Below are 25675 nucleotides of genomic sequence, written 5' to 3'. Positions count from 1 at the left end.
TAGGACGTATAACGAGGAGGACCCTGGGGTAGGGGGTATAACGAGGAGAACCCTGGGGTAGGACGTATAACGAGGAGAACCCTGGGGTAGGACGTATAACGAGGGAGAACCCTGGGGTAGGGGGTATAACGAGGAGAACCCTGGGGTAGGACGTATAACGAGGAGAGCCCTGGGGTAGGACGTATAACGAGGAGAACCCTGGGGTAGGGGGGTATAACGAGGAGAACCCTGGGGTAGGACGTATAACGAGGAGAACCCTGGGGTAGGACGTATAACGAGGAGAACCCTGGGGTAGGACGTATAACGAGGAGAACCCTGGGGTAGGACGTATAACGAGGAGAACCCTGGGGTAGGACGTATAACGAGGAGAACCCTGGGGTAGGACGTATAACGAGGAGAACCCTGGGGTAGGGGGGTATGACGAGGTGGACCCTGGGGTAGGACGTATAACGAGGAGAACCCTGGGGTAGGGGAAATAACGAGGAGAACCCTGGGGTAGGACGTATAACGAGGAGAACCCTGGGGTAGGACGTATAACGAGGAGAACCCTGGGGTAGGACGTATAACGAGGAGAACCCTGGGGTAGGACGTATAACGAGGAGAACCCTGGGGTAGGACGTATAACGAGGAGAACCCTGGGGTAGGGGAAATAACGAGGAGAACCCTGGGGTAGGACGTATAACGAGGGAGAACCCTGGGGTAGGACGTATAACGAGGAGAACCCTGGGGTAGGACGTATAACGAGGAGAACCCTGGGGTAGGGGGGTATAACGAGGTGGACCCTGGGGTAGGACGTATAACGAGGGAGAACCCTGGGGTAGGGGGTATAACGAGGAGAACCCTGGGGTAGGGGGTATAACGAGGAGAACCCTGGGGTAGGGGGTATAACGAGGAGAACCCTGGGGTAGGACGTATAACGAGGAGAACCCTGGGGTAGGACGTATAACGAGGAGGACCCTGGGGTAGGACGTATAACGAGGAGGACCCTGGGGTAGGACGTGTAACGAGGAGAACCCTGGGGTAGGGGGTATAACGAGGAGGACCCTGGGGTAGGACGTGTAACGAGGAGAACCCTGGGGTAGGACGTGTAACGAGGAGAACCCTGGGGTAGGACGTGTAACGAGGAGAACCCTGGGGTAGGGGGTATAACGAGGAGAACCCTGGGGTAGGGGGTAAAACGAGGAGAACCCTGGGGTAGGGGGTATAACGAGGAGAACCCTGGGGTAGGACGTATAACGAGGAGAACCCTGGGGTAGGACGTATAACGAGGAGAACCCTGGGGTAGGACGTATAACGAGGAGAGCCCTGGGGTAGGACGTATAACGAGGAGAACCCTGGGGTAGGGGGGTATAACGAGGGAAAACCATGGGGTAGGACATATAACGAGGAGAACCTTGGGGTAGGGGAAATAACGAGGAGAACCCTGGGGTAGGACGTATAACGAGGAGAACCCTGGGGTAGGACGTATAACGAGGAGAACCCTGGGGTAGGACGTATAACGAGGAGAACCCTGGGGTAGGACGTATAACGAGGAGAACCCTGGGGTAGGACGTATAACGAGGAGAACCCTGGGGTAGGACATTTAACGAGGAGAACCCTGGGGTAGGGGAAATAACGAGGAGAACCCTGGGGTAGGACGTATAACGAGGGAGAACCCTGGGGTAGGACGTATAACGAGGAGAACCCTGGGGTAGGACGTATAACGAGGAGAACCCTGGGGTAGGGGGGTATAACGAGGTGGACCCTGGGGTAGGACGTATAACGAGGGAGAACCCTGGGGTAGGACGTATAACGAGGAGAACCCTGGGGTAGGGGAAATAACGAGGAGAACCCTGGGGTAGGACGTATAACGAGGAGAACCCTGGGGTAGGGGGTATAACGAGGGGAACCCTGGGGTAGGGGGTATAAGGAGGAGAACCCTGGGGTAGGGGGTAAAAGGAGGAGAACCCTGGGGTAGGGGGTATACCGAGAAGAACCCTGGGGTAGGGGGTATAACGAGGGGAACCCTGGGGTAGGACGTATAACGAGGAGAACCCTGGGGTAGGACGTATAACGAGGAGAACCCTGGGGTAGGGGGGTATAACGAGGGGAATCCTGGGATAGGGGGTATAACGAGGAGAACCCTGGGGTAGGGGGTATAACGAGGAGAACCCTGGGGTAGGGGGTATAACGAGGAGAACCCTGGGGTAGGGGGTATAACGAGGAGAACCCTGGGGTAGGGGGTATAACGAGGAGAACCCTGGGGTAGGACGTATAACTAGGAGAACCCTGGGGTAGGACGTATAACGAGGAGGACCCTGGGGTAGGACGTATAACGAGGAGGACCCTGGGGTAGGGGGTATAACGAGGAGAACCCTTGGGTAGGACGTATAACGAGGAGAACCCTGGGGTAGGACGTATAACGAGGGAGAACCCTGGGGTAGGGGGTATAACGAGGAGAACCCTGGGGTAGGGGGTATAACGAGGAGAGCCCTGGGGTAGGACGTATAACGAGGAGAACCCTGGGGTAGGGGGGTATAACGAGGAGAACCCTGTGGTAGGACGTATAACGAGGAGAACCCTGGGGTAGGACGTATAACGAGGAGAACCCTGGGGTAGGACGTATAACGAGGAGAACCCTGGGGTAGGACGTATAACGAGGAGAACCCTGGGGTAGGACGTATAACGAGGAGAACCCTGGGGTAGGACGTATAACGAGGAGAACCCTGGGGTAGGACGTATAACGAGGAGAACCCTGGGGTAGGACGTATAACGAGGAGAACCCTGGGGTAGGACGTATAACGAGGAGAACCCTGGGGTAGGACATTTAACGAGGAGAACCCTGGGGTAGGGGAAATAACGAGGAGAACCCTGGGGTAGGACGTATAACGAGGGAGAACCCTGGGGTAGGACGTATAACGAGGAGAACCCTGGGGTAGGACGTATAACGAGGAGAACCCTGGGGTAGGGGGGTATAACGAGGTGGACCCTGGGGTAGGACGTATAACGAGGGAGAACCCTGGGGTAGGACGTATAACGAGGAGAACCCTGGGGTAGGGGAAATAACGAGGAGAACCCTGGGGTAGGACGTATAACGAGGAGAACCCTGGGGTAGGGGGTATAACGAGGGGAACCCTGGGGTAGGGGGTATAAGGAGGAGAACCCTGGGGTAGGGGGTAAAAGGAGGAGAACCCTGGGGTAGGGGGTATACCGAGAAGAACCCTGGGGTAGGGGGTATAACGAGGGGAACCCTGGGGTAGGACGTATAACGAGGAGAACCCTGGGGTAGGACGTATAACGAGGAGAACCCTGGGGTAGGGGGGTATAACGAGGGGAATCCTGGGATAGGGGGTATAACGAGGAGAACCCTGGGGTAGGGGGTATAACGAGGAGAACCCTGGGGTAGGGGGTATAACGAGGAGAACCCTGGGGTAGGGGGTATAACGAGGAGAACCCTGGGGTAGGGGGTATAACGAGGAGAACCCTGGGGTAGGACGTATAACTAGGAGAACCCTGGGGTAGGACGTATAACTAGGAGAACCCTGGGGTAGGACGTATAACGAGGAGGACCCTGGGGTAGGGGGTATAACGAGGAGAACCCTTGGGTAGGACGTATAACGAGGAGAACCCTGGGGTAGGACGTATAACGAGGGAGAACCCTGGGGTAGGGGGTATAACGAGGAGAACCCTGGGGTAGGGGGTATAACGAGGAGAGCCCTGGGGTTGGACGTATAACGAGGAGAACCCTGGGGTAGGGGGGTATAACGAGGAGAACCCTGTGGTAGGACGTATAACGAGGAGAACCCTGGGGTAGGACGTATAACGAGGAGAACCCTGGGGTAGGACGTATAACGAGGAGAACCCTGGGGTAGGACGTATAACGAGGAGAACCCTGGGGTAGGACGTATAACGAGGAGAACCCTGGGGTAGGACGTATAACGAGGAGAACCCTGGGGTAGGGGGGTATGACGAGGTGGACCCTGGGGTAGGACGTATAACGAGGAGAACCCTGGGGTAGGGGAAATAACGAGGAGAACCCTGGGGTAGGACGTATAACGAGGAGAACCCTGGGGTAGGACGTATAACGAGGAGAACCCTGGGGTAGGACGTATAACGAGGAGAACCCTGGGGTAGGACGTATAACGAGGAGAACCCTGGGGTAGGACATTTAACGAGGAGAACCCTGGGGTAGGGGAAATAACGAGGAGAACCCTGGGGTAGGACGTATAACGAGGGAGAACCCTGGGGTAGGACGTATAACGAGGAGAACCCTGGGGTAGGACGTATAACGAGGAGAACCCTGGGGTAGGGGGGTATAACGAGGTGGACCCTGGGGTAGGACGTATAACGAGGGAGAACCCTGGGGTAGGGGGTATAACGAGGAGAACCCTGGGGTAGGTGTATAACGAGGAGAACCCTGGGGTAGGACGTATAACGAGGAGAACCCTGGGGTAGGGGGGTATAACGAGGGGAATCCTGGGATAGGGGGTATAACGAGGAGAACCCTGGGGTAGGGGGTATAACGAGGAGAACCCTGGGGTAGGGGGTATAACGAGGAGAACCCTGGGGTAGGACGTATAACGAGGAGAACCCTGGGGTAGGACGTATAACGAGGAGAACCCTGGGGTAGGACGTATAACGAGGAGGACCCTGGGGTAGGACGTATAACGAGGAGGACCCTGGGGTAGGACGTGTAACGAGGAGAACCCTGGGGTAGGGGGTATAACGAGGAGGACCCTGGGGTAGGACGTGTAACGAGGAGAACCCTGGGGTAGGACGTGTAACGAGGAGAACCCTGGGGTAGGACGTGTAACGAGGAGAACCCTGGGGTAGGGGGTATAACGAGGAGAACCCTGGGGTAGGGGGTAAAACGAGGAGAACCCTGGGGTAGGGGGTATAACGAGGAGAACCCTGGGGTAGGACGTATAACGAGGAGAACCCTGGGGTAGGACGTATAACGAGGAGAACCCTGGGGTAGGACGTATAACGAGGAGAGCCCTGGGGTAGGACGTATAACGAGGAGAACCCTGGGGTAGGGGGGTATAACGAGGGAAAACCATGGGGTAGGACATATAACGAGGAGAACCTTGGGGTAGGGGAAATAACGAGGAGAACCCTGGGGTAGGACGTATAACGAGGAGAACCCTGGGGTAGGACGTATAACGAGGAGAACCCTGGGGTAGAACGTATAACGAGGAGAACCCTGGGGTAGGACGTATAACGAGGAGAACCCTGGGGTAGGGGAAATAACGAGGAGAACCCTGGGGTAGGACGTATAACGAGGGAGAACCCTGGGGTAGGACGTATAACGAGGAGAACCCTGGGGTAGGGGGTATAACGAGGGGAACCCTGGGGTAGGGGGTATAAGGAGGAGAACCCTGGGGTAGGGGGTATAACGAGAAGAACCCTGGGGTAGGGGGTATAACGAGGGGAACCCTGGGGTAGGGGGGTATAACGAGGAGAACCCTGGGGTAGGACGTATAACGAGGAGAACCCTGGGGTAGGGGGGTATAACGAGGGGAATCCTGGGATAGGGGGTATAACGAGGAGAACCCTGGGGTAGGGGGTATAACGAGGAGAACCCTGGGGTAGGGGGTATAACGAGGAGAACCCTGGGGTAGGGGGTATAACGAGGAGAACCCTGGGGTAGGGGGTATAACGAGGAGAACCCTGGGGTAGGGGGTATAACGAGGAGAACCCTGGGGTAGGACGTATAACTAGGAGGACCCTGGGGTAGGACGTATAACGAGGAGGACCCTGGGGTAGGACGTATAACGAGGAGGACCCTGGGGTAGGACGTATAACGAGGAGGACCCTGGGGTAGGGGGTATAACGAGGAGAACCCTTGGGTAGGGGGTATAACGAGGAGAACCCTGGGGTAGGACGTATAACGAGGGAGAACCCTGGGGTAGGGGGTATAACGAGGAGAACCCTGGGGTAGGGGGTATAACGAGGAGAACCCTGGGGTAGGACGTGTAACGAGGAGAACCCTGGGGTAGGACGTGTAACGAGGGAGAACCCTGGGGTAGGACATGTAACGAGGAGGACCCTGGGGTAGGACGTGTAACGAGGAGGACCCTGGGGTAGGACGTGTAACGAGGAGAACCCTGGGGTAGGACGTGTAACGAGGAGAACCCTGGGGTAGGACGTGTAACGAGGAGAACCCTGGGGTAGGGGGTATAACGAGGAGAACCCTGGGGTAGGGGGTAAAACGAGGAGAACCCTGGGGTAGGGGGTATAACGAGGAGAACCCTGGGGTAGGACGTATAACGAGGAGAACCCTGGGGTAGGACGTATAACGAGGAGAACCCTGGGGTAGGACGTATAACGAGGAGAGCCCTGGGGTAGGACGTATAACGAGGAGAACCCTGGGGTAGGGGGGTATAACGAGGGAAAACCATGGGGTAGGACATATAACGAGGAGAACCTTGGGGTAGGGGAAATAACGAGGAGAACCCTGGGGTAGGACGTATAACGAGGAGAACCCTGGGGTAGGATGTATAACGAGGAGAACCCTGGGGTAGGACGTATAACGAGGAGAACCCTGGGGTAGGACGTATAACGAGGAGAACCCTGGGGTAGGGGAAATAACGAGGAGAACCCTGGGGTAGGACGTATAACGAGGGAGAACCCTGGGGTAGGACGTATAACGAGGAGAACCCTGGGGTAGGGGGTATAACGAGGGGAACCCTGGGGTAGGGGGTATAACGAGGAGAACCCTGGGGTAGGGGGTATAACGAGGAGAACCCTGGGGTAGGGGGTATAACGAGGAGAACCCTGGGGTAGGGGGTATAACGAGGAGAACCCTGGGGTAGGGGGTATAACGAGGGGAACCCTGGGGTAGGGGGTATAACGAGGAGAACCCTGGGGTAGGGGGAAAAACGAGAAGAACCCTGGGGTAGGGGGTATAACGAGGGGAACCCTGGGGTAGGGGGGTATAACGAGGAGAACCCTGGGGTAGGGGGGTATAACGAGGGAAAACCATGGGGTAGGACATATAACAAGGAGAACCCTGGGGTAGGGGAAATAACGAGGAGAAACCTGGGGTAGGACGTATAACGAGGAGAACCCTGGGGTAGGACGTATAACGAGGAGAACCCTGGGGTAGAACGTATAACGAGGAGAACCCTGGGGTAGGACGTATAACGAGGAGAACCCTGGGGTAGGGGAAATAACGAGGAGAACCCTGGGGTAGGACGTATAACGAGGGGAACCCTGGGGTAGGGGGTATAACGAGGGGAATCCTGGGATAGGGGGTATAACGAGGAGAACCCTGGGGTAGGGGGGTATAACGAGGAGAACCCTGGGGTAGGGGGGTATAACGAGGGAAAACCATGGGGTAGGACATATAACAAGGAGAACCCTGGGGTAGGGGAAATAACGAGGAGAAACCTGGGGTAGGACGTATAACGAGGAGAACCCTGGGGTAGGACGTATAACGAGGAGAACCCTGGGGTAGAACGTATAACGAGGAGAACCCTGGGGTAGGACGTATAACGAGGAGAACCCTGGGGTAGGGGAAATAACGAGGAGAACCCTGGGGTAGGACGTATAACGAGGGGAACCCTGGGGTAGGGGGTATAACGAGGGGAATCCTGGGATAGGGGGTATAACGAGGAGAACCCTGGGGTAGGACGTATAACGAGGAGAACCCTGGGGTAGGGGGGTATAACGAGGTGGACCCTGGGGTAGGACGTATAACAAGGGAGAATCCTGGGGTTGGGGGTATAACGAGGAGAACCCTGGGGTAGGGGGTATAACGAGGAGAACCCTGGGGTAGGTGTATAACGAGGAGAACCCTGGGGTAGGACGTATAACGAGGAGAACCCTGGGGTAGGGGGGTATAACGAGGGGAATCCTGGGATAGGGGGTATAACGAGGAGAACCCTGGGGTAGGGGGTATAACGAGGAGAACCCTGGGGTAGGGGGTATAACGAGGAGAACCCTGGGGTAGGACGTATAACGAGGAGAACCCTGGGGTAGGACGTATAACGAGGAGAACCCTGGGGTAGGACGTATAACGAGGAGAACCCTGGGGTAGGATGTATAACGAGGAGGACCCTGGGGTAGGACGTATAACGAGGAGGACCCTGGGGTAGGGGGTATAACGAGGAGAACCCTGGGGTAGGGGGTATAACGAGGAGAACCCTGGGGTAGGACGTATAACGAGGGAGAACCCTGGGGTAGGGGGTATAACGAGGAGAACCCTGGGGTAGGACGTATAACGAGGAGAACCCTGGGGTAGGACGTATAACGAGGAGAACCCTGGGGTAGGACGTATAACGAGGAGAACCCTGGGGTAGGACGTATAACGAGGAGAACCCTGGGGTAGGGGGTATAACGAGGAGAACCCCGGGGTAGGACGTGTAACGAGGAGAACCCCGGGGTAGGACGTGTAACGAGGAGAACCCTGGGGTAGGACGTTTAACCAGGGAGAACCCTGGGGTAGGACGTATAACGAGGAGAACCCTGGGGTAGGACGTATAACGAGGAGAACCCTGGGGTAGGACGTATAACGAGGAGAACCCTGGGGTAGGGGGGTATAACGAGGTGGACCCTGGGGTAGGACGTATAACGAGGGAGAACCCTGGGGTAGGGGGTATAACGAGGAGAACCCTGGGGTAGGTGTATAACGAGGAGAACCCTGGGGTAGGACGTATAACGAGGAGAACCCTGGGGTAGGGGGGTATAACGAGGGGAATCCTGGGATAGGGGGTATAACGAGGAGAACCCTGGGGTAGGGGGTATAACGAGGAGAACCCTGGGGTAGGACGTATAACGAGGAGAACCCTGGGGTAGGACGTGTAACGAGGAGAACCCTGGGGTAGGTGGTATAATGTGTGTAGTGTTTGGGTGTGTGTGTGTGTGTAGTGTATGTGTGTGTGTATAGTGAGTGTGTGTGTGTAGTTATAGTGTGTAGTGGTGTGTGTGTGTTGTTATAGTGAGTGTGTTTGTGTGTGTAGTTATAGTGTGTGTGTAGTTATAGTGTGTAGTGGTGTGTGTGTTGTTATAGTGTGTGTGTGTGAGTGTGTGTGTGTATAGTGAGTGTGTGTGTAGTTATAGTGTGTAGTGAGTGTGTGTGTATAGTGAGTGTGTGTGTATAGTGAGTGTGTGTGTGTGAGTGTGTGTGTATAGTGAGTGTGTGTGTGTAGTTATAGTGTGTGTGTATAGTGAGTGTGTGTGTGTGAGTGTGTGTGTATAGTGAGTGTGTGTGTGTAGTTATAGTGTGTAGTGGTGTGTGTGTGTATAGTGAGTGTGTGTGTATAGTGAGTGTGTGTGTATAGTGAGTGTGTGTGTATAGTGAGTGTGTGTGTATAGTGAGTGTGTGTGTATAGTGAGTGTGTGTGTATAGTGAGTGTGTGTGTATAGTGAGTGTGTGTGTATAGTGAGTGTGTGTGTATAGTGAGTGTGTGTGTGTGAGTGTGTGTGTATAGTGAGTGTGTGTGTAAAGTGAGTGTGTGTGTGTAGTTATAGTGTGTAGTGGTGTGTGTGTGTATAGTGAGTGTGTGTGTATAGTGAGTGTGTGTGTATAGTGAGTGTGTGTGTATAGTGAGTGTGTGTGTATAGTGAGTGTGTGTGTATAGTGAGTGTGTGTGTGTGTGTGTGTGTGTATAGTGAGTGTGTGTGTGTGTGTGTGTGTAGTTACCTGTTCAGGTGATGAGGATTCCTAAAGAGCCTCCGTCCTCCTCTGTGATGTTCCTCAAGTTATTCTCTACCTCGTCCACGGTACTACACACACACACAACCACACACACACACACACACACACACACAACCACACACACACAACCACACACACACAACCACACACACACAACCACACACACACAACCACACACACACAACCACACACACACAACCACACACACACAACCACACACACACAACCACACACACACAACCACACACACACAACCACACACACACAACCACACAAATGTTAATGTAACTAAGTCTCTGGATCAGAACGTCTGTTAAATGACTAACATGTTAATGTAACTAAGTCTCTGGATCAGAACGTCTGTTAAATGACTAACATGTTAATGTAACTAAGTCTCTGGATCAGAACGTCTGTTAAATGACTAACATGTTAATGTAACTAAGTCTCTGGATCAGAACGTCTGTTAAATGACTAACATGTTAATGTAACTAAGTCTCTGGATCAGAACGTCTGTTAAATGACTAACATGTTAATGTAACTAAGTCTCTGGATCAGAACGTCTGTTAAATGACTAACATGTTAATGTAACTAAGTCTCTGGATCAGAACGTCTGTTAAATGACTAACATGTTAATGTAACTAAGTCTCTCTGGATCAGAACGTCTGTTAAATGACTAACATGTTAATGTAACTAAGTCTCTCTGGATCAGAACGTCTGTTAAATGACTAACATGTTAATGTAACTAAGTCTCTGGATCAGAACGTCTGTTAAATGACTAACATGTTAATGTAACTAAGTCTCTGGATCAGAACGTCTGTTAAATGACTAACATGTTAATGTAACTAAGTCTCTGGATCAGAACGTCTGTTAAATGACTAACATGTTAATGTAACTAAGTCTCTCTGGATCAGAACGTCTGTTAAATGACTAACATGTTAATGTAACTAAGTCTCTCTGGATCAGAACGTCTGTTAAATGACTAACATGTTAATGTAACTAAGTCTCTGGATCAGAACGTCTGTTAAATGACTAACATGTTAATGTAACTAAGTCTCTGGATCAGAACGTCTGTTAAATGACTAACATGTTAATGTAACTAAGTCTCTGGATCAGAACGTCTGTTAAATGACTAACATGTTAATGTAACTAAGTCTCTGGATCAGAACGTCTGTTAAATGACTAACATGTTAATGTAACTAAGTCTCTCTGGATCAGAACGTCTGTTAAATGACTAACATGTTAATGTAACTAAGTCTCTGGATCAGAACGTCTGTTAAATGACTAACATGTTAATGTAACTAAGTCTCTGGATCAGAACGTCTGTTAAATGACTAACATGTTAATGTAACTAAGTCTATCTGGATCAGAACGTCTGTTAAATGACTAACATGTTAATGTAACTAAGTCTCTGGATCAGAACGTCTGTTAAATGACTAACATGTTAATGTAACTAAGTCTCTGGATCAGAACGTCTGTTAAATGACCAACATGTTAATGTAACTAAGTCTCTCTGGATCAGAACGTCTGTTAAATGACTAACATGTTAATGTAACTAAGTCTCTGGATCAGAACGTCTGTTAAATGACTAACATGTTAATGTAACTAAGTCTCTCTGGATCAGAACGTCTGTTAAATGACTAACATGTTAATGTAACTAAGTCTCTGGATCAGAACGTCTGTTAAATGACTAACATGTTAATGTAACTAAGTCTCTCTGGATCAGAACGTCTGTTAAATGACTAACATGTTAATGTAACTAAGTCTCTCTGGATCAGAACGTCTGTTAAATGACTAACATGTTAATGTAACTAAGTCTCTCTGGATCAGAACGTCTGTTAAATGACTAACATGTTAATGTAACTAAGTCTCTCTGGATCAGAACGTCTGTTAAATGACTAACATGTTAATGTAACTAAGTCTCTCTGGATCAGAACGTCTGTTAAATGACTAACATGTTAATGTAACTAAGTCTCTGGATCAGAACGTCTGTTAAATGACTAACATGTTAATGTAACTAAGTCTCTGGATCAGAACGTCTGTTAAATGACTAACATGTTAATGTAACTAAGTCTCTGGATCAGAACGTCTGTTAAATGACTAACATGTTAATGTAACTAAGTCTCTGGATCAGAACGTCTGTTAAATGACTAACATGTTAATGTAACTAAGTCTCTGGATCAGAACGTCTGTTAAATGACTAACATGTTAATGTAACTAAGTCTCTGGATCAGAACGTCTGTTAAATGACTAACATGTTAATGTAACTAAGTCTCTCTGGATCAGAACGTCTGTTAAATGACTAACATGTTAATGTAACTAAGTCTCTGGATCAGAACGTCTGTTAAATGACTAACATGTTAATGTAACTAAGTCTCTGGATCAGAACGTCTGTTAAATGACTAACATGTTAATGTAACTAAGTCTCTGGATCAGAACGTCTGTTAAATGACTAACATGTTAATGTAACTAAGTCTCTGGATCAGAACGTCTGTTAAATGACTAACATGTTAATGTAACTAAGTCTCTGGATCAGAACGTCTGTTAAATGACTAACATGTTAATGTAACTAAGTCTCTCTGGATCAGAACGTCTGTTAAATGACTAACATGTTAATGTAACTAAGTCTCTCTGGATCAGAACGTCTGTTAAATGACTAACATGTTAATGTAACTAAGTCTCTGGATCAGAACGTCTGTTAAATGACTAACATGTTAATGTAACTAAGTCTCTCTGGATCAGAACGTCTGTTAAATGACTAACATGTTAATGTAACTAAGTCTCTGGATCAGAACGTCTGTTAAATGACTAACATGTTAATGTAACTAAGTCTCTGGATCAGAACGTCTGTTAAATGACTAACATGTTAATGTAACTAAGTCTCTGGATCAGAACGTCTGTTAAATGACTAACATGTTAATGTAACTAAGTCTCTGGATCAGAACGTCTGTTAAATGACTAACATGTTAATGTAACTAAGTCTCTGGATCAGAACGTCTGTTAAATGACTAACATGTTAATGTAACTAAGTCTCTCTGGATCAGAACGTCTGTTAAATGACTAACATGTTAATGTAACTAAGTCTCTGGATCAGAACGTCTGTTAAATGACTAACATGTTAATGTAACTAAGTCTCTGGATCAGAACGTCTGTTAAATGACTAACATGTTAATGTAACTAAGTCTCTGGATCAGAACGTCTGTTAAATGACTAACATGTTAATGTAACTAAGTCTCTGGATCAGAACGTCTGTTAAATGACTAACATGTTAATGTAACTAAGTCTCTGGATCAGAACGTCTGTTAAATGACTAACATGTTAATGTAACTAAGTCTCTCTGGATCAGAACGTCTGTTAAATGACTAACATGTTAATGTAACTAAGTCTCTGGATCAGAACGTCTGTTAAATGACTAACATGTTAATGTAACTAAGTCTCTGGATCAGAACGTCTGTTAAATGACTAACATGTTAATGTAACTAAGTCTCTCTGGATCAGAACGTCTGTTAAATGACTAACATGTTAATGTAACTAAGTCTCTGGATCAGAACGTCTGTTAAATGACTAACATGTTAATGTAACTAAGTCTCTGGATCAGAACGTCTGTTAAATGACTAACATGTTAATGTAACTAAGTCTCTGGATCAGAACGTCTGTTAAATGACTAACATGTTAATGTAACTAAGTCTCTGGATCAGAACGTCTGTTAAATGACTAACATGTTAATGTAACTAAGTCTCTGGATCAGAACGTCTGTTAAATGACTAACATGTTAATGTAACTAAGTCTCTGGATCAGAACGTCTGTTAAATGACTAACATGTTAATGTAACTAAGTCTCTGGATCAGAACGTCTGTTAAATGACTAACATGTTAATGTAACTAAGTCTCTCTGGATCAGAACGTCTGTTAAATGACTAACATGTTAATGTAACTAAGTCTCTGGATCAGAACGTCTGTTAAATGACTAACATGTTAATGTAACTAAGTCTCTGGATCAGAACGTCTGTTAAATGACTAACATGTTAATGTAACTAAGTCTCTCTGGATCAGAACGTCTGTTAAATGACTAACATGTTAATGTAACTAAGTCTCTGGATCAGAACGTCTGTTAAATGACTAACATGTTAATGTAACTAAGTCTCTGGATCAGAACGTCTGTTAAATTACTAACATGTTAATGTAACTAAGTCTCTGGATCAGAACGTCTGTTAAATGACTAACATGTTAATGTAACTAAGTCTCTCTGGATCAGAACGTCTGTTAAATGACTAACATGTTAATGTCACTAAGTCTCTGGATCAGAACGTCTGTTAAATGACTAACATGTTAATGTAACTAAGTCTCTGGACCAGAACGTCTGTTAAATGACTAACATGTTAATGTAACTAAGTCTCTGGATCAGAACGTCTGTTAAATGACCAACATGTTAATGTAACTAAGTCTCTGGATCAGAACGTCTGTTAAATGACTAACATGTTAATGTAACTAAGTCTCTCTGGATCAGAACGTCTGTTAAATGACTAACATGTTAATGTAACTAAGTCTCTGGATCAGAACGTCTGTTAAATTACTAACATGTTAATGTAACTAAGTCTCTGGATCAGAACGTCTGTTAAATGACTAACATGTTAATGTAACTAAGTCTCTCTGGATCAGAACGTCTGTTAAATGACTAACATGTTAATGTAACTAAGTCTCTGGATCAGAACGTCTGTTAAATGACTAACATGTTAATGTAACTAAGTCTCTGGATCAGAACGTCTGTTAAATGACTAACATGTTAATGCAACTAAGTCTCTCTGGATCAGAACGTCTGTTAAATGACTAACATGTTAATGTAACTAAGTCTCTGGATCAGAACGTCTGTTAAATGACTAACATGTTAATGTAACTAAGTCTCTGGATCAGAACGTCTGTTAAATGACTAACATGTTAATGTAACTAAGTCTCTGGATCAGAACGTCTGTTAAATGACTAACATGTTAATGTAACTAAGTCTCTGGATCAGAACGTCTGTTAAATGACTAACATGTTAATGTAACTAAGTCTCTGGATCAGAACGTCTGTTAAATGACTAACATGTTAATGTAACTAAGTCTCTCTGGATCAGAACGTCTGTTAAATGACTAACATGTTAATGTAACTAAGTCTCTGGATCAGAACGTCTGTTAAATGACTAACATGTTAATGTAACTAAGTCTCTGGATCAGAACGTCTGTTAAATGACTAACATGTTAATGTAACTAAGTCTCTGGATCAGAACGTCTGTTAAATGACTAACATGTTAATGTAACTAAGTCTCTGGATCAGAACGTCTGTTAAATGACTAACATGTTAATGTAACTAAGTCTCTGGATCAGAACGTCTGTTAAATGACTAACATGTTAATGTAACTAAGTCTCTGGATCAGAACGTCTGTTAAATGACTAACATGTTAATGTAACTAAGTCTCTGGATCAGAACGTCTGTTAAATGACTAACATGTTAATGTAACTAAGTCTCTGGATCAGAACGTCTGTTAAATGACTAACATGTTAATGTAACTAAGTCTCTGGATCAGAACGTCTGTTAAATGACTAACATGTTAATGTAACTAAGTCTCTGGATCAGAACGTCTGTTAAATGACTAACATGTTAATGTAACTAAGTCTCTCTGGATCAGATCGTCTGTTAAATGACTAACATGTTAATGTAACTAAGTCTCTGGATAAGAACGTCTGTTAAATGACTAACATGTTAATGTAACTAAGTCTCTGGATCAGAACGTCTGTTAAATGACTAACATGTTAATGTAACTAAGTCTCTGGATCAGAACGTCTGTTAAATGACTAACATGTTAATGTAACTAAGTCTCTGGATCAGAACGTCTGTTAAATGACTAACATGTTAATGTAACTAAGTCTCTCTGGATCAGAACGTCTGTTAAATGACTAACATGTTAATGTAACTAAGTCTCTGGATCAGAACGTCTGTTAAATGACTAACATGTTAATGTAACTAAGTCTCTGGATCAGAACGTCTGTTAAATGACTAACATGTTAATGTAACTAAGTCTCTGGATCAGAACGTCTGTTAAATGACTAACATGTTAATGTAACTAAGTCTCTGGATCAGAACGTCTGTTAAATGACTAACATGTTAATGTAACTAAGTCTCTGGATCAGAACGTCTGTTAAATGACTAACATGTTAATGTAACTAAGTCTCTCTGGATCAGAACGTCTGTTAAATGACTAACATGTTAATGTAACTAAGTCTCTGGATCAGAACGTCTGTTAAATGACTAACATGTTAATGTAACTAAGTCTCTGGATCAGAACGTCTGTTAAATGACTAACATGTTAATGTAACTAAGTCTCTGGATCAGAACGTCTGTTAAATGACTAACATGTTAATGTCACTAAGTCTCTGGATCAGAACGTCTGTTAAATGACTAACATGTTAATGTAACTAAGTCTCTCTGGATCAGAACGTCTATTAAATGACTAACATGTTAATGTAACTAAGTCTCTGGATCAGAACGTCTGTTAAATGACTAACATGTTAATGTAACTAAGTCTCTGGATCAGAACGTCTGTTAAATGACTAACATGTTAATGTAACTAAGTCTCTGGATCAGAACGTCTGTTAAATGACTAACATGTTAATGTAACTAAGTCTCTGGATCAGAACGTCTGTTAAATGACTAACATGTTAATGTAACTAAGTCTCTGGATCAGAACGTCTGTTAAATGACTAACATGTTAATGTAACTAAGTCTCTCTGGATCAGAACGTCTGTTAAATGACTAACATGTTAATGTAACTAAGTCTCTGGATCAGAACGTCTGTTAAATGACTAACATGTTAATGTAACTAAGTCTCTCTGGATCAGAACGTCTGTTAAATGACTAACATGTTAATGTAACTAAGTCTCTGGATCAGAACGTCTGTTAAATGACTAACATGTTAATGTAACTAAGTCTCTGGATCAGAACGTCTGTTAAATGACTAACATGTTAATGTAACTAAGTCTCTGGATCAGAACGTCTGTTAAATGACTAACATGTTAATGTAACTAAGTCTCAGGATCAGAACGTCTGTTAAATGACTAACATGTTAATGTAACTAAGTCTCTGGATCAGAACGTCTGTTAAATGACTAACATGTTAATGTAACTAAGTCTCTCTGGATCAGAACGTCTGTTAAATGACTAACATGTTAATGTAACTAAGTCTCTGGATCAGAACGTCTGTTAAATGACTAACATGTTAATGTAACTAAGTCTCTGGATCACAACGTCTGTTAAATGACTAACATGTTAACGTAATATCTTATGTGAGGAAGTCCCTGACGTCTGTTAAATGACTAACATGTTAATGTAACTAAGTCTCTGGATCAGAACGTCTGTTAAATGACTAACATGTTAATGTAACTAAGTCTCTCTGGATCAGAACGTCTGTTAAATGACTAACATGTTAATGTAACTAAGTCTCTGGATCAGAACGTCTGTTAAATGACTAACATGTTAATGTAACTAAGTCTCTCTGGATCAGAACGTCTGTTAAATGACTAACATGTTAATGTAACTAAGTCTCTGGATCAGAACGTCTGTTAAATGACTAACATGTTAATGTAACTAAGTCTCTGGATCAGAACGTCTGTTAAATGACTAACATGTTAATGTAACTAAGTCTCTGGATCAGAACGTCTGTTAAATGACTAACATGTTAATGTAACTAAGTCTCTGGATCAGAACGTCTGTTAAATGACTAACATGTTAATGTAACTAAGTCTCTGGATCAGAACGTCTGTTAAATGACTAACATGTTAATGTAACTAAGTCTCTCTGGATCAGAACGTCTGTTAAATGACTAACATGTTAATGTAACTAAGTCTCTGGATCAGAACGTCTGTTAAATGACTAACATGTTAATGTAACTAAGTCTCTGGATCAGAACGTCTGTTAAATGACTAACATGTTAATGTAACTAAGTCTCTCTGGATCAGAACGTCTGTTAAATGACTAACATGTTAATGTAACTAAGTCTCTGGATCAGAACGTCTGTTAAATGACCAACATGTTAATGTAACTAAGTCTCAGGATCAGAACGTCTGTTAAATGACTAACATGTTAATGTAACTAAGTCTCTGGATCAGAACGTCTGTTAAATGACTAACATGTTAATGTAACTAAGTCTCTCTGGATCAGAACGTCTGTTAAATGACTAACATGTTAATGTAACTAAGTCTCTGGATCAGAACGTCTGTTAAATGACCAACATGTTAATGTAACTAAGTCTCAGGATCAGAACGTCTGTTAAATGACTAACATGTTAATGTAACTAAGTCTCTGGATCAGAACGTCTGTTAAATGACTAACATGTTAATGTAACTAAGTCTCTGGATCAGAACGTCTGTTAAATGACTAACATGTTAATGTAACTAAGTCTCTCTGGATCAGAACGTCTGTTAAATTACTAACATGTTAATGTAACTAAGTCTCTGGATCAGAACGTCTGTTAAATGACTAACATGTTAATGCAACTAAGTCTCTCTGGATCAGAACGTCTGTTAAATGACTAACATGTTAATGTAACTAAGTCTCTGGATCAGAACGTCTGTTAAATGACTAACATGTTAATGTAACTAAGTCTCTCTGGATCAGAACGTCTGTTAAATGACTAACATGTTAATGTAACTAAGTCTCTGGATCAGAACGTCTGTTAAATGACTAAAATGTTAATGTAACTAAGTCTCTGGATCAGAACGTCTGTTAAATGACTAACATGTTAATGTAACTAAGTCTCTCTGGATCAGAACGTCTGTTAAATGACTAACATGTTAATGTAACTAAGTCTCTGGATCAGAACGTCTGTTAAATGACTAACATGTTAATGTAACTAAGTCTCTCTGGTTCAGAACGTCTGTTAAATGACTAACATGTTAATGTAACTAAGTCTCTGGATCAGAACGTCTGTTAAATGACTAACATGTTAATGTAACTAAGTCTCTGGATCAGAACGTCTGTTAAATGACTAACATGTTAATGTAACTAAGTCTCTGGATCAGAACGTCTGTTAAATGACTAACATGTTAATGTAACTAAGTCTCTGGATCAGAACGTCTGTTAAATGACTAACATGTTAATGTAACTAAGTCTCTGGATCAGAACGTCTGTTAAATGACTAACATGTTAATGTAACTAAGTCTCTGGGTCAGAACGTCTGTTAAATGACTAACATGTTAATGTAACTAAGTCTCTCTGGATCAGAACGTCTGTTAAATGACTAACATGTTAATGTAACTAAGTCTCTGGATCAGAACGTCTGTTAAATGACTAACATGTTAATGTAACTAAGTCTCTGGATCAGAACGTCTGTTAAATGACTAACATGTTAATGTAACTAAGTCTCTGGATCAGAACGTCTGTTAAATGACTAACATGTTAATGTAACTAAGTCTCTGGATCAGAACGTCTGTTAAATGACTAACATGTTAATGTAACTAAGTCTCTGGATCAGAACGTCTGTTAAATGACTAACATGTTAATGTAACTAAGTCTCTGGATCAGAACGTCTGTTAAATGACTAACATGTTAATGTAACTAAGTCTCTGGATCAGAACGTCTGTTAAATGACTAACATGTTAATGTAACTAAGTCTCTGGATCAGAACGTCTGTTAAATGACTAACATGTTAATGTAACTAAGTCTCTGGATCAGAACGTCTGTTAAATGACTAACATGTTAATGTAACTAAGTCTCTGGATCAGAACGTCTGTTAAATGACTAACATGTTAATGTAACTAAGTCTCTGGATCAGAACGTCTGTTAAATGACTAACATGTTAATGTAACTAAGTCTCTGGATCAGAACGTCTGTTAAATGACCAACATGTTAATGTAACTAAGTCTCTGGATCAGAACGTCTGTTAAATGACTAACATGTTAATGTAACTAAGTCTCTGGATCAGAACGTCTGTTAAATGACTAACATGTTAATGTAACTAAGTCTCTGGATCAGAACGTCTGTTAAATGACTAACATGTTAATGTAACTAAGTCTCTGGATCAGAACGTCTGTTAAATGACTAACATGTTAATGTAACTAAGTCTCTGGATCAGAACGTCTGTTAAATGACTAACATGTTAATGTAACTAAGTCTCTGGATCAGAACGTCTGTTAAATGACTAACATGTTAATGTAACTAAGTCTCTGGATCAGAACGTCTGTTAAATGACTAACATGTTAATGTAACTAAGTCTCTGGATCAGAACGTCTGTTAAATGACTAACATGTTAATGTAACTAAGTCTCTCTGGATCAGAACGTCTGTTAAATGACTAACATGTTAATGTAACTAAGTCTCTGGATCAGAACGTCTGTTAAATGACTAACATGTTAATGTAACTAAGTCTCTGGATCAGAACGTCTGTTAAATGACTAACATGTTAATGTAACTAAGTCTCTGGATCAGAACGTCTGTTAAATGACTAACATGTTAATGTAACTAAGTCTCTGGATCAGAACGTCTGTTAAATGACTAACATGTTAATGTAACTAAGTCTCTCTGGATCAGAACGTCTGTTAAATGACTAACATGTTAATGTAACTAAGTCTCTGGATCAGAACGTCTGTTAAATGACTAACATGTTAATGTAACTAAGTCTCTGGATCAGAACGTCTGTTAAATGACTAACATGTTAATGTAACTAAGTCTCTGGATCAGAACGTCTGTTAAATGACTAACATGTTAATGTAACTAAGTCTCTGGATCAGAACGTCTGTTAAATGACTAACATGTTAATGTAACTAAGTCTCTGGATCAGAACGTCTGTTAAATGACTAACATGTTAATGTAACTAAGTCTCTGGATCAGAACGTCTGTTAAATGACTAACATGTTAATGTAACTAAGTCTCTGGATCAGAACGTCTGTTAAATGACTAACATGTTAATGTAACTAAGTCTCTGGATCAGAACGTCTGTTAAATGACTAACATGTTAACGTAACTAAGTCTCTGGATCAGAACGTCTGTTAAATGACTAACATGTTAATGTAACTAAGTCTCTGGATCAGAACGTCTGTTAAATGACTAACATGTTAATGTAACTAAGTCTCTGGATCAGAACGTCTGTTAAATGACTAACATGTTAATGTAACTAAGTCTCTCTGGATCAGAACGTCTGTTAAATGACTAACATGTTAATGTAACTAAGTCTCTGGATCAGAACGTCTGTTAAATGACTAACATGTTAATGTAACTAAGTCTCTGGATCAGAACGTCTGTTAAATGACTAACATGTTAATGTAACTAAGTCTCTCTGGATCAGAACGTCTGTTAAATGACTAACATGTTAATGTAACTAAGTCTCTGGATCAGAACGTCTGTTAAATGACTAACATGTTAATGTAACTAAGTCTCTATGGATCAGAACGTCTGTTAAATGACTAACATGTTAATGTAACTAAGTCTCTGGATCAGAACGTCTGTTAAATGACTAACATGTTAATGTAACTAAGTCTCTCTGGATCAGAACGTCTGTTAAATGACTAACATGTTAATGTAACTAAGTCTCTCTGGATCAGAACGTCTGTTAAATGACTAACATGTTAATGTAACTAAGTCTCTGGATCAGAACGTCTGTTAAATGACTAACATGTTAATGTAACTAAGTCTCTGGATCAGAACGTCTGTTAAATGACTAACATGTTAATGTAACTAAGTCTCTGGATCAGAACGTCTGTTAAATGACTAACATGTTAATGTAACTAAGTCTCTGGATCAGAACGTCTGTTAAATGACTAACATGTTAATGTAACTAAGTCTCTGGATCAGAACGTCTGTTAAATGACTAACATGTTAATGTAACTAAGTCTCTCTGGATCAGAACGTCTGTTAAATGACTAACATGTTAATGTAACTAAGTCTCTGGATCAGAACGTCTGTTAAATTACTAACATGTTAATGTAACTAAGTCTCTGGATCAGAACGTCTGTTAAATGACTAACATGTTAATGTAACTAAGTCTCTGGATCAGAACGTCTGTTAAATGACTAACATGTTAATGTAACTAAGTCTCTGGATCAGAACGTCTGTTAAATTACTAACATGTTAATGTAACTAAGTCTCTGGATCAGAACGTCTGTTAAATGACTAACATGTTAATGTAACTAAGTCTCTGGATCAGAACGTCTGTTAAATGACTAACATGTTAATGTAACTAAGTCTCTCTGGATCAGAACGTCTGTTAAATGACTAACATGTTAATGTAACTAAGTCTCTGGATCAGAACGTCTGTTAAATGACTAACATGTTAATGTAACTAAGTCTCTGGATCAGAACGTCTGTTAAATGACTAACATGTTAATGTAACTAAGTCTCTGGATCAGAACGTCTGTTAAATGACTAACATGTTAATGTAACTAAGTCTCTGGATCAGAACGTCTGTTAAATGACTAACATGTTAATGTAACTAAGTCTCTGGATCAGAACGTCTGTTAAATGACTAACATGTTAATGTAACTAAGTCTCTCTGGATCAGAACGTCTGTTAAATGACTAACATGTTAATGTAACTAAGTCTCTGGATCAGAACGTCTGTTAAATTACTAACATGTTAATGTAACTAAGTCTCTGGATCAGAACGTCTGTTAAATGACTAACATGTTAATGTAACTAAGTCTCTGGATCAGAACGTCTGTTAAATGACTAACATGTTAATGTAACTAAGTCTCTGGATCAGAACGTCTGTTAAATTACTAACATGTTAATGTAACTAAGTCTCTGGATCAGAACGTCTGTTAAATGACTAACATGTTAATGTAACTAAGTCTCTGGATCAGAACGTCTGTTAAATGACTAACATGTTAATGTAACTAAGTCTCTCTGGATCAGAACGTCTGTTAAATGACTAACATGTTAATGTAACTAAGTCTCTGGATCAGAACGTCTGTTAAATGACTAACATGTTAATGTAACTAAGTCTCTGGATCAGAACGTCTGTTAAATGACTAACATGTTAATGTAACTAAGTCTCTGGATCAGAACGTCTGTTAAATGACTAACATGTTAATGTAACTAAGTCTCTGGATCAGAACGTCTGTTAAATGACCAACATGTTAACGTAATATCTTACGTGAGGAAGTCCCTGACGTCTTCTACAGTGAGTTCTCCGGTGGTGTCCAGGCTGAGGTCAGCCATACTCAGGGGGGAGTCCAGAGGGGAGAGGGGAGGCGGGGAGGACAGGCCACACTGGGGGTCCTCGGTTAACCCTGGGTGTCAGGGGTTAGAGGTCAGACTGAGGCAATGTGAAAGGGGATTGGTTGACAGCCAGTTAGTAAATGTTAGCAGAAGGACCAATGAGAAGCGTTCCACGTACCTTCGGCCTGGTTCCGGTGAGTTCCGTTGGCCCGGAGAGGCATGGCAGCGTCGTCGCTATGGAGACAGAGAACAGCGTCAGAGCAGTAGCTCACGGTGTTGTTGATACTGGGTAACAACTCCAGTGCACCATGGGAGGTTAGAGTGGGGGCGGCGTAGCCTTGTGGTTAACGCGTTGGACTAGTAACCAAAAAGGTTTCTAGATCGAATCCCCTAAACTGACAAGGTAAAACATCTGTCATTCAGCCCCCTGAACAAGGCAGTTAACCCACATTTCCTAGACCGTCGTTGAAAAATAAGAATTAGTTCTTAACTGACTTGCCTCGTTAAATAAAAAGGTTAAAAAAAAATTATAATTGCCCCTCAGCTTTGAATGAAAGCCCCTCCCTTGGAGCCCTAAACCCCTCCCTTGGAGCCCTAAACCCCTCCCTTGGAGCCCTAAACCCCTCCCTTGGAGCCCTAAACCCCTCCCTTGGAGCCCTAAACCCCTCCCTTGGAGCCCTAAGCCCCTCCCTTGGAGCCCTAAGCCCCTCCCTTGGAGCCCTAAGCCCCTCCCTTGGAGACCTAAACCCCTCCCTTGGAGCCCTAAACCCCTCCCTTGGAGACCTAAACCCCTCCCTTGGAGACCTAAGCCCCTCCCTTGGAGACCTAAGCCCCTCCCTTGGAGACCTAAACCCCTCCCTTGGAGACCTAAACCCCTCCCTTGGAGACCTAAACCCCTCCCTTGGAGACCTAAGCCCCTCCCTTGGAGACCTAAGCCCCTCCCTTGGAGACCTAAGCCCCTCCCTTGGAGACCTAAACCCCTCCCTTGGAGACCTAAGCCCCTCCCTTGGAGACCTAAGCCCCTCCCTTGGAGACCTAAGCCCCTCCCTTGGAGACCTAAGCCCCTCCCTTGGAGACCTAAACCCCTCCCTTGGAGACCTAAACCCCTCCCTTGGAGACCTAAACCCCTCCCTTGGAGCCCTAAACCCCTCCCTTGGAGCCCTAAACCCCTCCCTTGGAGACCTAAACCCCTCCCTTGGAGACCTAAACCCCTCCCTTGGAGACCTACACCCCTCCCTCACGAGGAGAAGATCATTCACAACCGTTTTCAGATATGTTACATTCTGGATTGATCTGCTTCTTTCAGAACTAACATCTTGTTGATGTGATACCAAACCTGAGATTTTGGAGAACTGCTTCACCAGTATCCAATGCTAATCTAGTTTCTGACAACAACAAAAAAATGTATGAGGTGTCATTCACCTGTTGGGATATCGTGATCTCTCTGGCCTGGAATGTAAATGCCTTCTGATTACCTTGGATAAACTAATGAGCATTAAGATTTGAGATTTTTAAAAAAGTAAAAAATTATTGGCAAAAAAAAAAGGTGAGATTGGACAACCTTGTGTTCCTTTGTAAAATGTGAGGACGGGAGAGGACTGGAGGTGTGAGGAGGACAGGAGGTGTGAGGACGGGAGAGGACAGGAGGTGTGAGGAGGACAGGAGGTGTGAGGACGGGAGAGGACAGGAGGTGTGAGGAGGACAGGAGGTGTGAGGACGGAGAAGACAGGAGGTGTGAGAACGGGAGAGGACAGGAGGTATGAGAGGACAGGAGGTGTGAGGAGGACAGGAGGTGTGAGGACGGGAGAGGACAGGAGGTGTGAGGAGGACAGGAGGTGTGAGGACGGGAGAGGACAGGAGGTGTGAGAACGGGAGAGGACAGGAGGTGTGAGAACGGGAGAGGACAGGAGGTGTGAGGACGGGAGAGGACAGGAGGTGTGAGGACGGGAGAGGACAGGAGGTGTGAGGACGGGAGAGGACAGGAGGTGTGAGGACGGGAGAGGACAGGAGGTGTGAGGACAGGAGGTGTGAGGACGGGAGAGGACAGGTGGTGTGAGGACGGGAGGTGTGAGGACGGGAGGTGTGAGGACGGGAGAGGACAGGCGGTGTGAGGACAGGAGAGGACAGGAGGTGTGAGGACGGGAGAGGACAAGAGGTGTGAGGACGGGAGAGGACAGGAGGTGTGAGGACGGGAGAGGACAGGAGGTGTGAGGACGGGAGAAGACAGGATGTGTGAGGACAGGAGAGGACGTTCAGCATCTTTCTTTGTAAACGAGGCGTTAGTGTAGTGACCTGATGTGTGGCTCCAGCGGTCGCTGCAGATCCACAGTACACAGCGGTTCAGTGATGACTTTAGCTGACAGGGAGAAACGCTGGTACTCTGATGGAGAGACCAGGTAGAACCCTACACACAGAGACAGAGATCAGGTAAAACCCTACACACAGAGACAGAGATCAGGTAGAACCCTACACACAGAGACAGAGATCAGGTAGAACCCTACACACAGAGACAGAGATCAGGTAGAACCCTACACACACAGAGACAGAGATCAGGTAGAACCCTATACACACAGAGAGACAGAGATCAGGTAGAACCCTACACACAGAGAGACAGAGATCAGGAAGAACCCTACACACACAGAGAGACAGAGATCAGGTAGAACCCTACACACAGAGAGAGACAGAGATCAGGTAGAACCCTACACACAGAGAGAGACAGAGATCAGGTAGAACCCTACACACAGAGAGAGACAGAGATCAGGTAGAACCCTACACACACACACAGAGACAGAGATCAGGTAGAACCCTACACACACACACAGAGATCAGGTAGAACCCTACACACACACAGAGAGAC

The 25675-nt window shown here is 44.5% G+C and overlaps 1 protein-coding gene across 1 annotated transcript in view; it reads right to left on the bottom strand.

The window, feature by feature from the left end:
- The window catches only part of LOC129844150 (lethal(2) giant larvae protein homolog 1-like), a gene marked incomplete at its 5' end in the record, with an annotated part of 121869 nt that overhangs the window by 2655 nt on the left and 93539 nt on the right, over positions 1–25675 (bottom strand). The window contains 4 exons of the mRNA XM_055912559.1: positions 9626–9708; positions 22754–22889; positions 22997–23052; positions 25111–25222. Of these exons, the coding sequence (XP_055768534.1) occupies positions 9630–9708; positions 22754–22889; positions 22997–23052; positions 25111–25222 (383 nt within the window). The remainder of the gene's footprint in view (positions 1–9625; positions 9709–22753; positions 22890–22996; positions 23053–25110; positions 25223–25675) is intronic.

The sequence above is a fragment of the Salvelinus fontinalis genome, unplaced genomic scaffold (genome assembly GCF_029448725.1).
Source record: "Salvelinus fontinalis isolate EN_2023a unplaced genomic scaffold, ASM2944872v1 scaffold_0182, whole genome shotgun sequence".
NCBI classification, from domain to species: domain Eukaryota; kingdom Metazoa; phylum Chordata; class Actinopteri; order Salmoniformes; family Salmonidae; genus Salvelinus; species Salvelinus fontinalis.
Note: the sequence above shows the minus strand (reverse complement) of the source record. Positions and strands in the feature narration are given on the sequence as shown.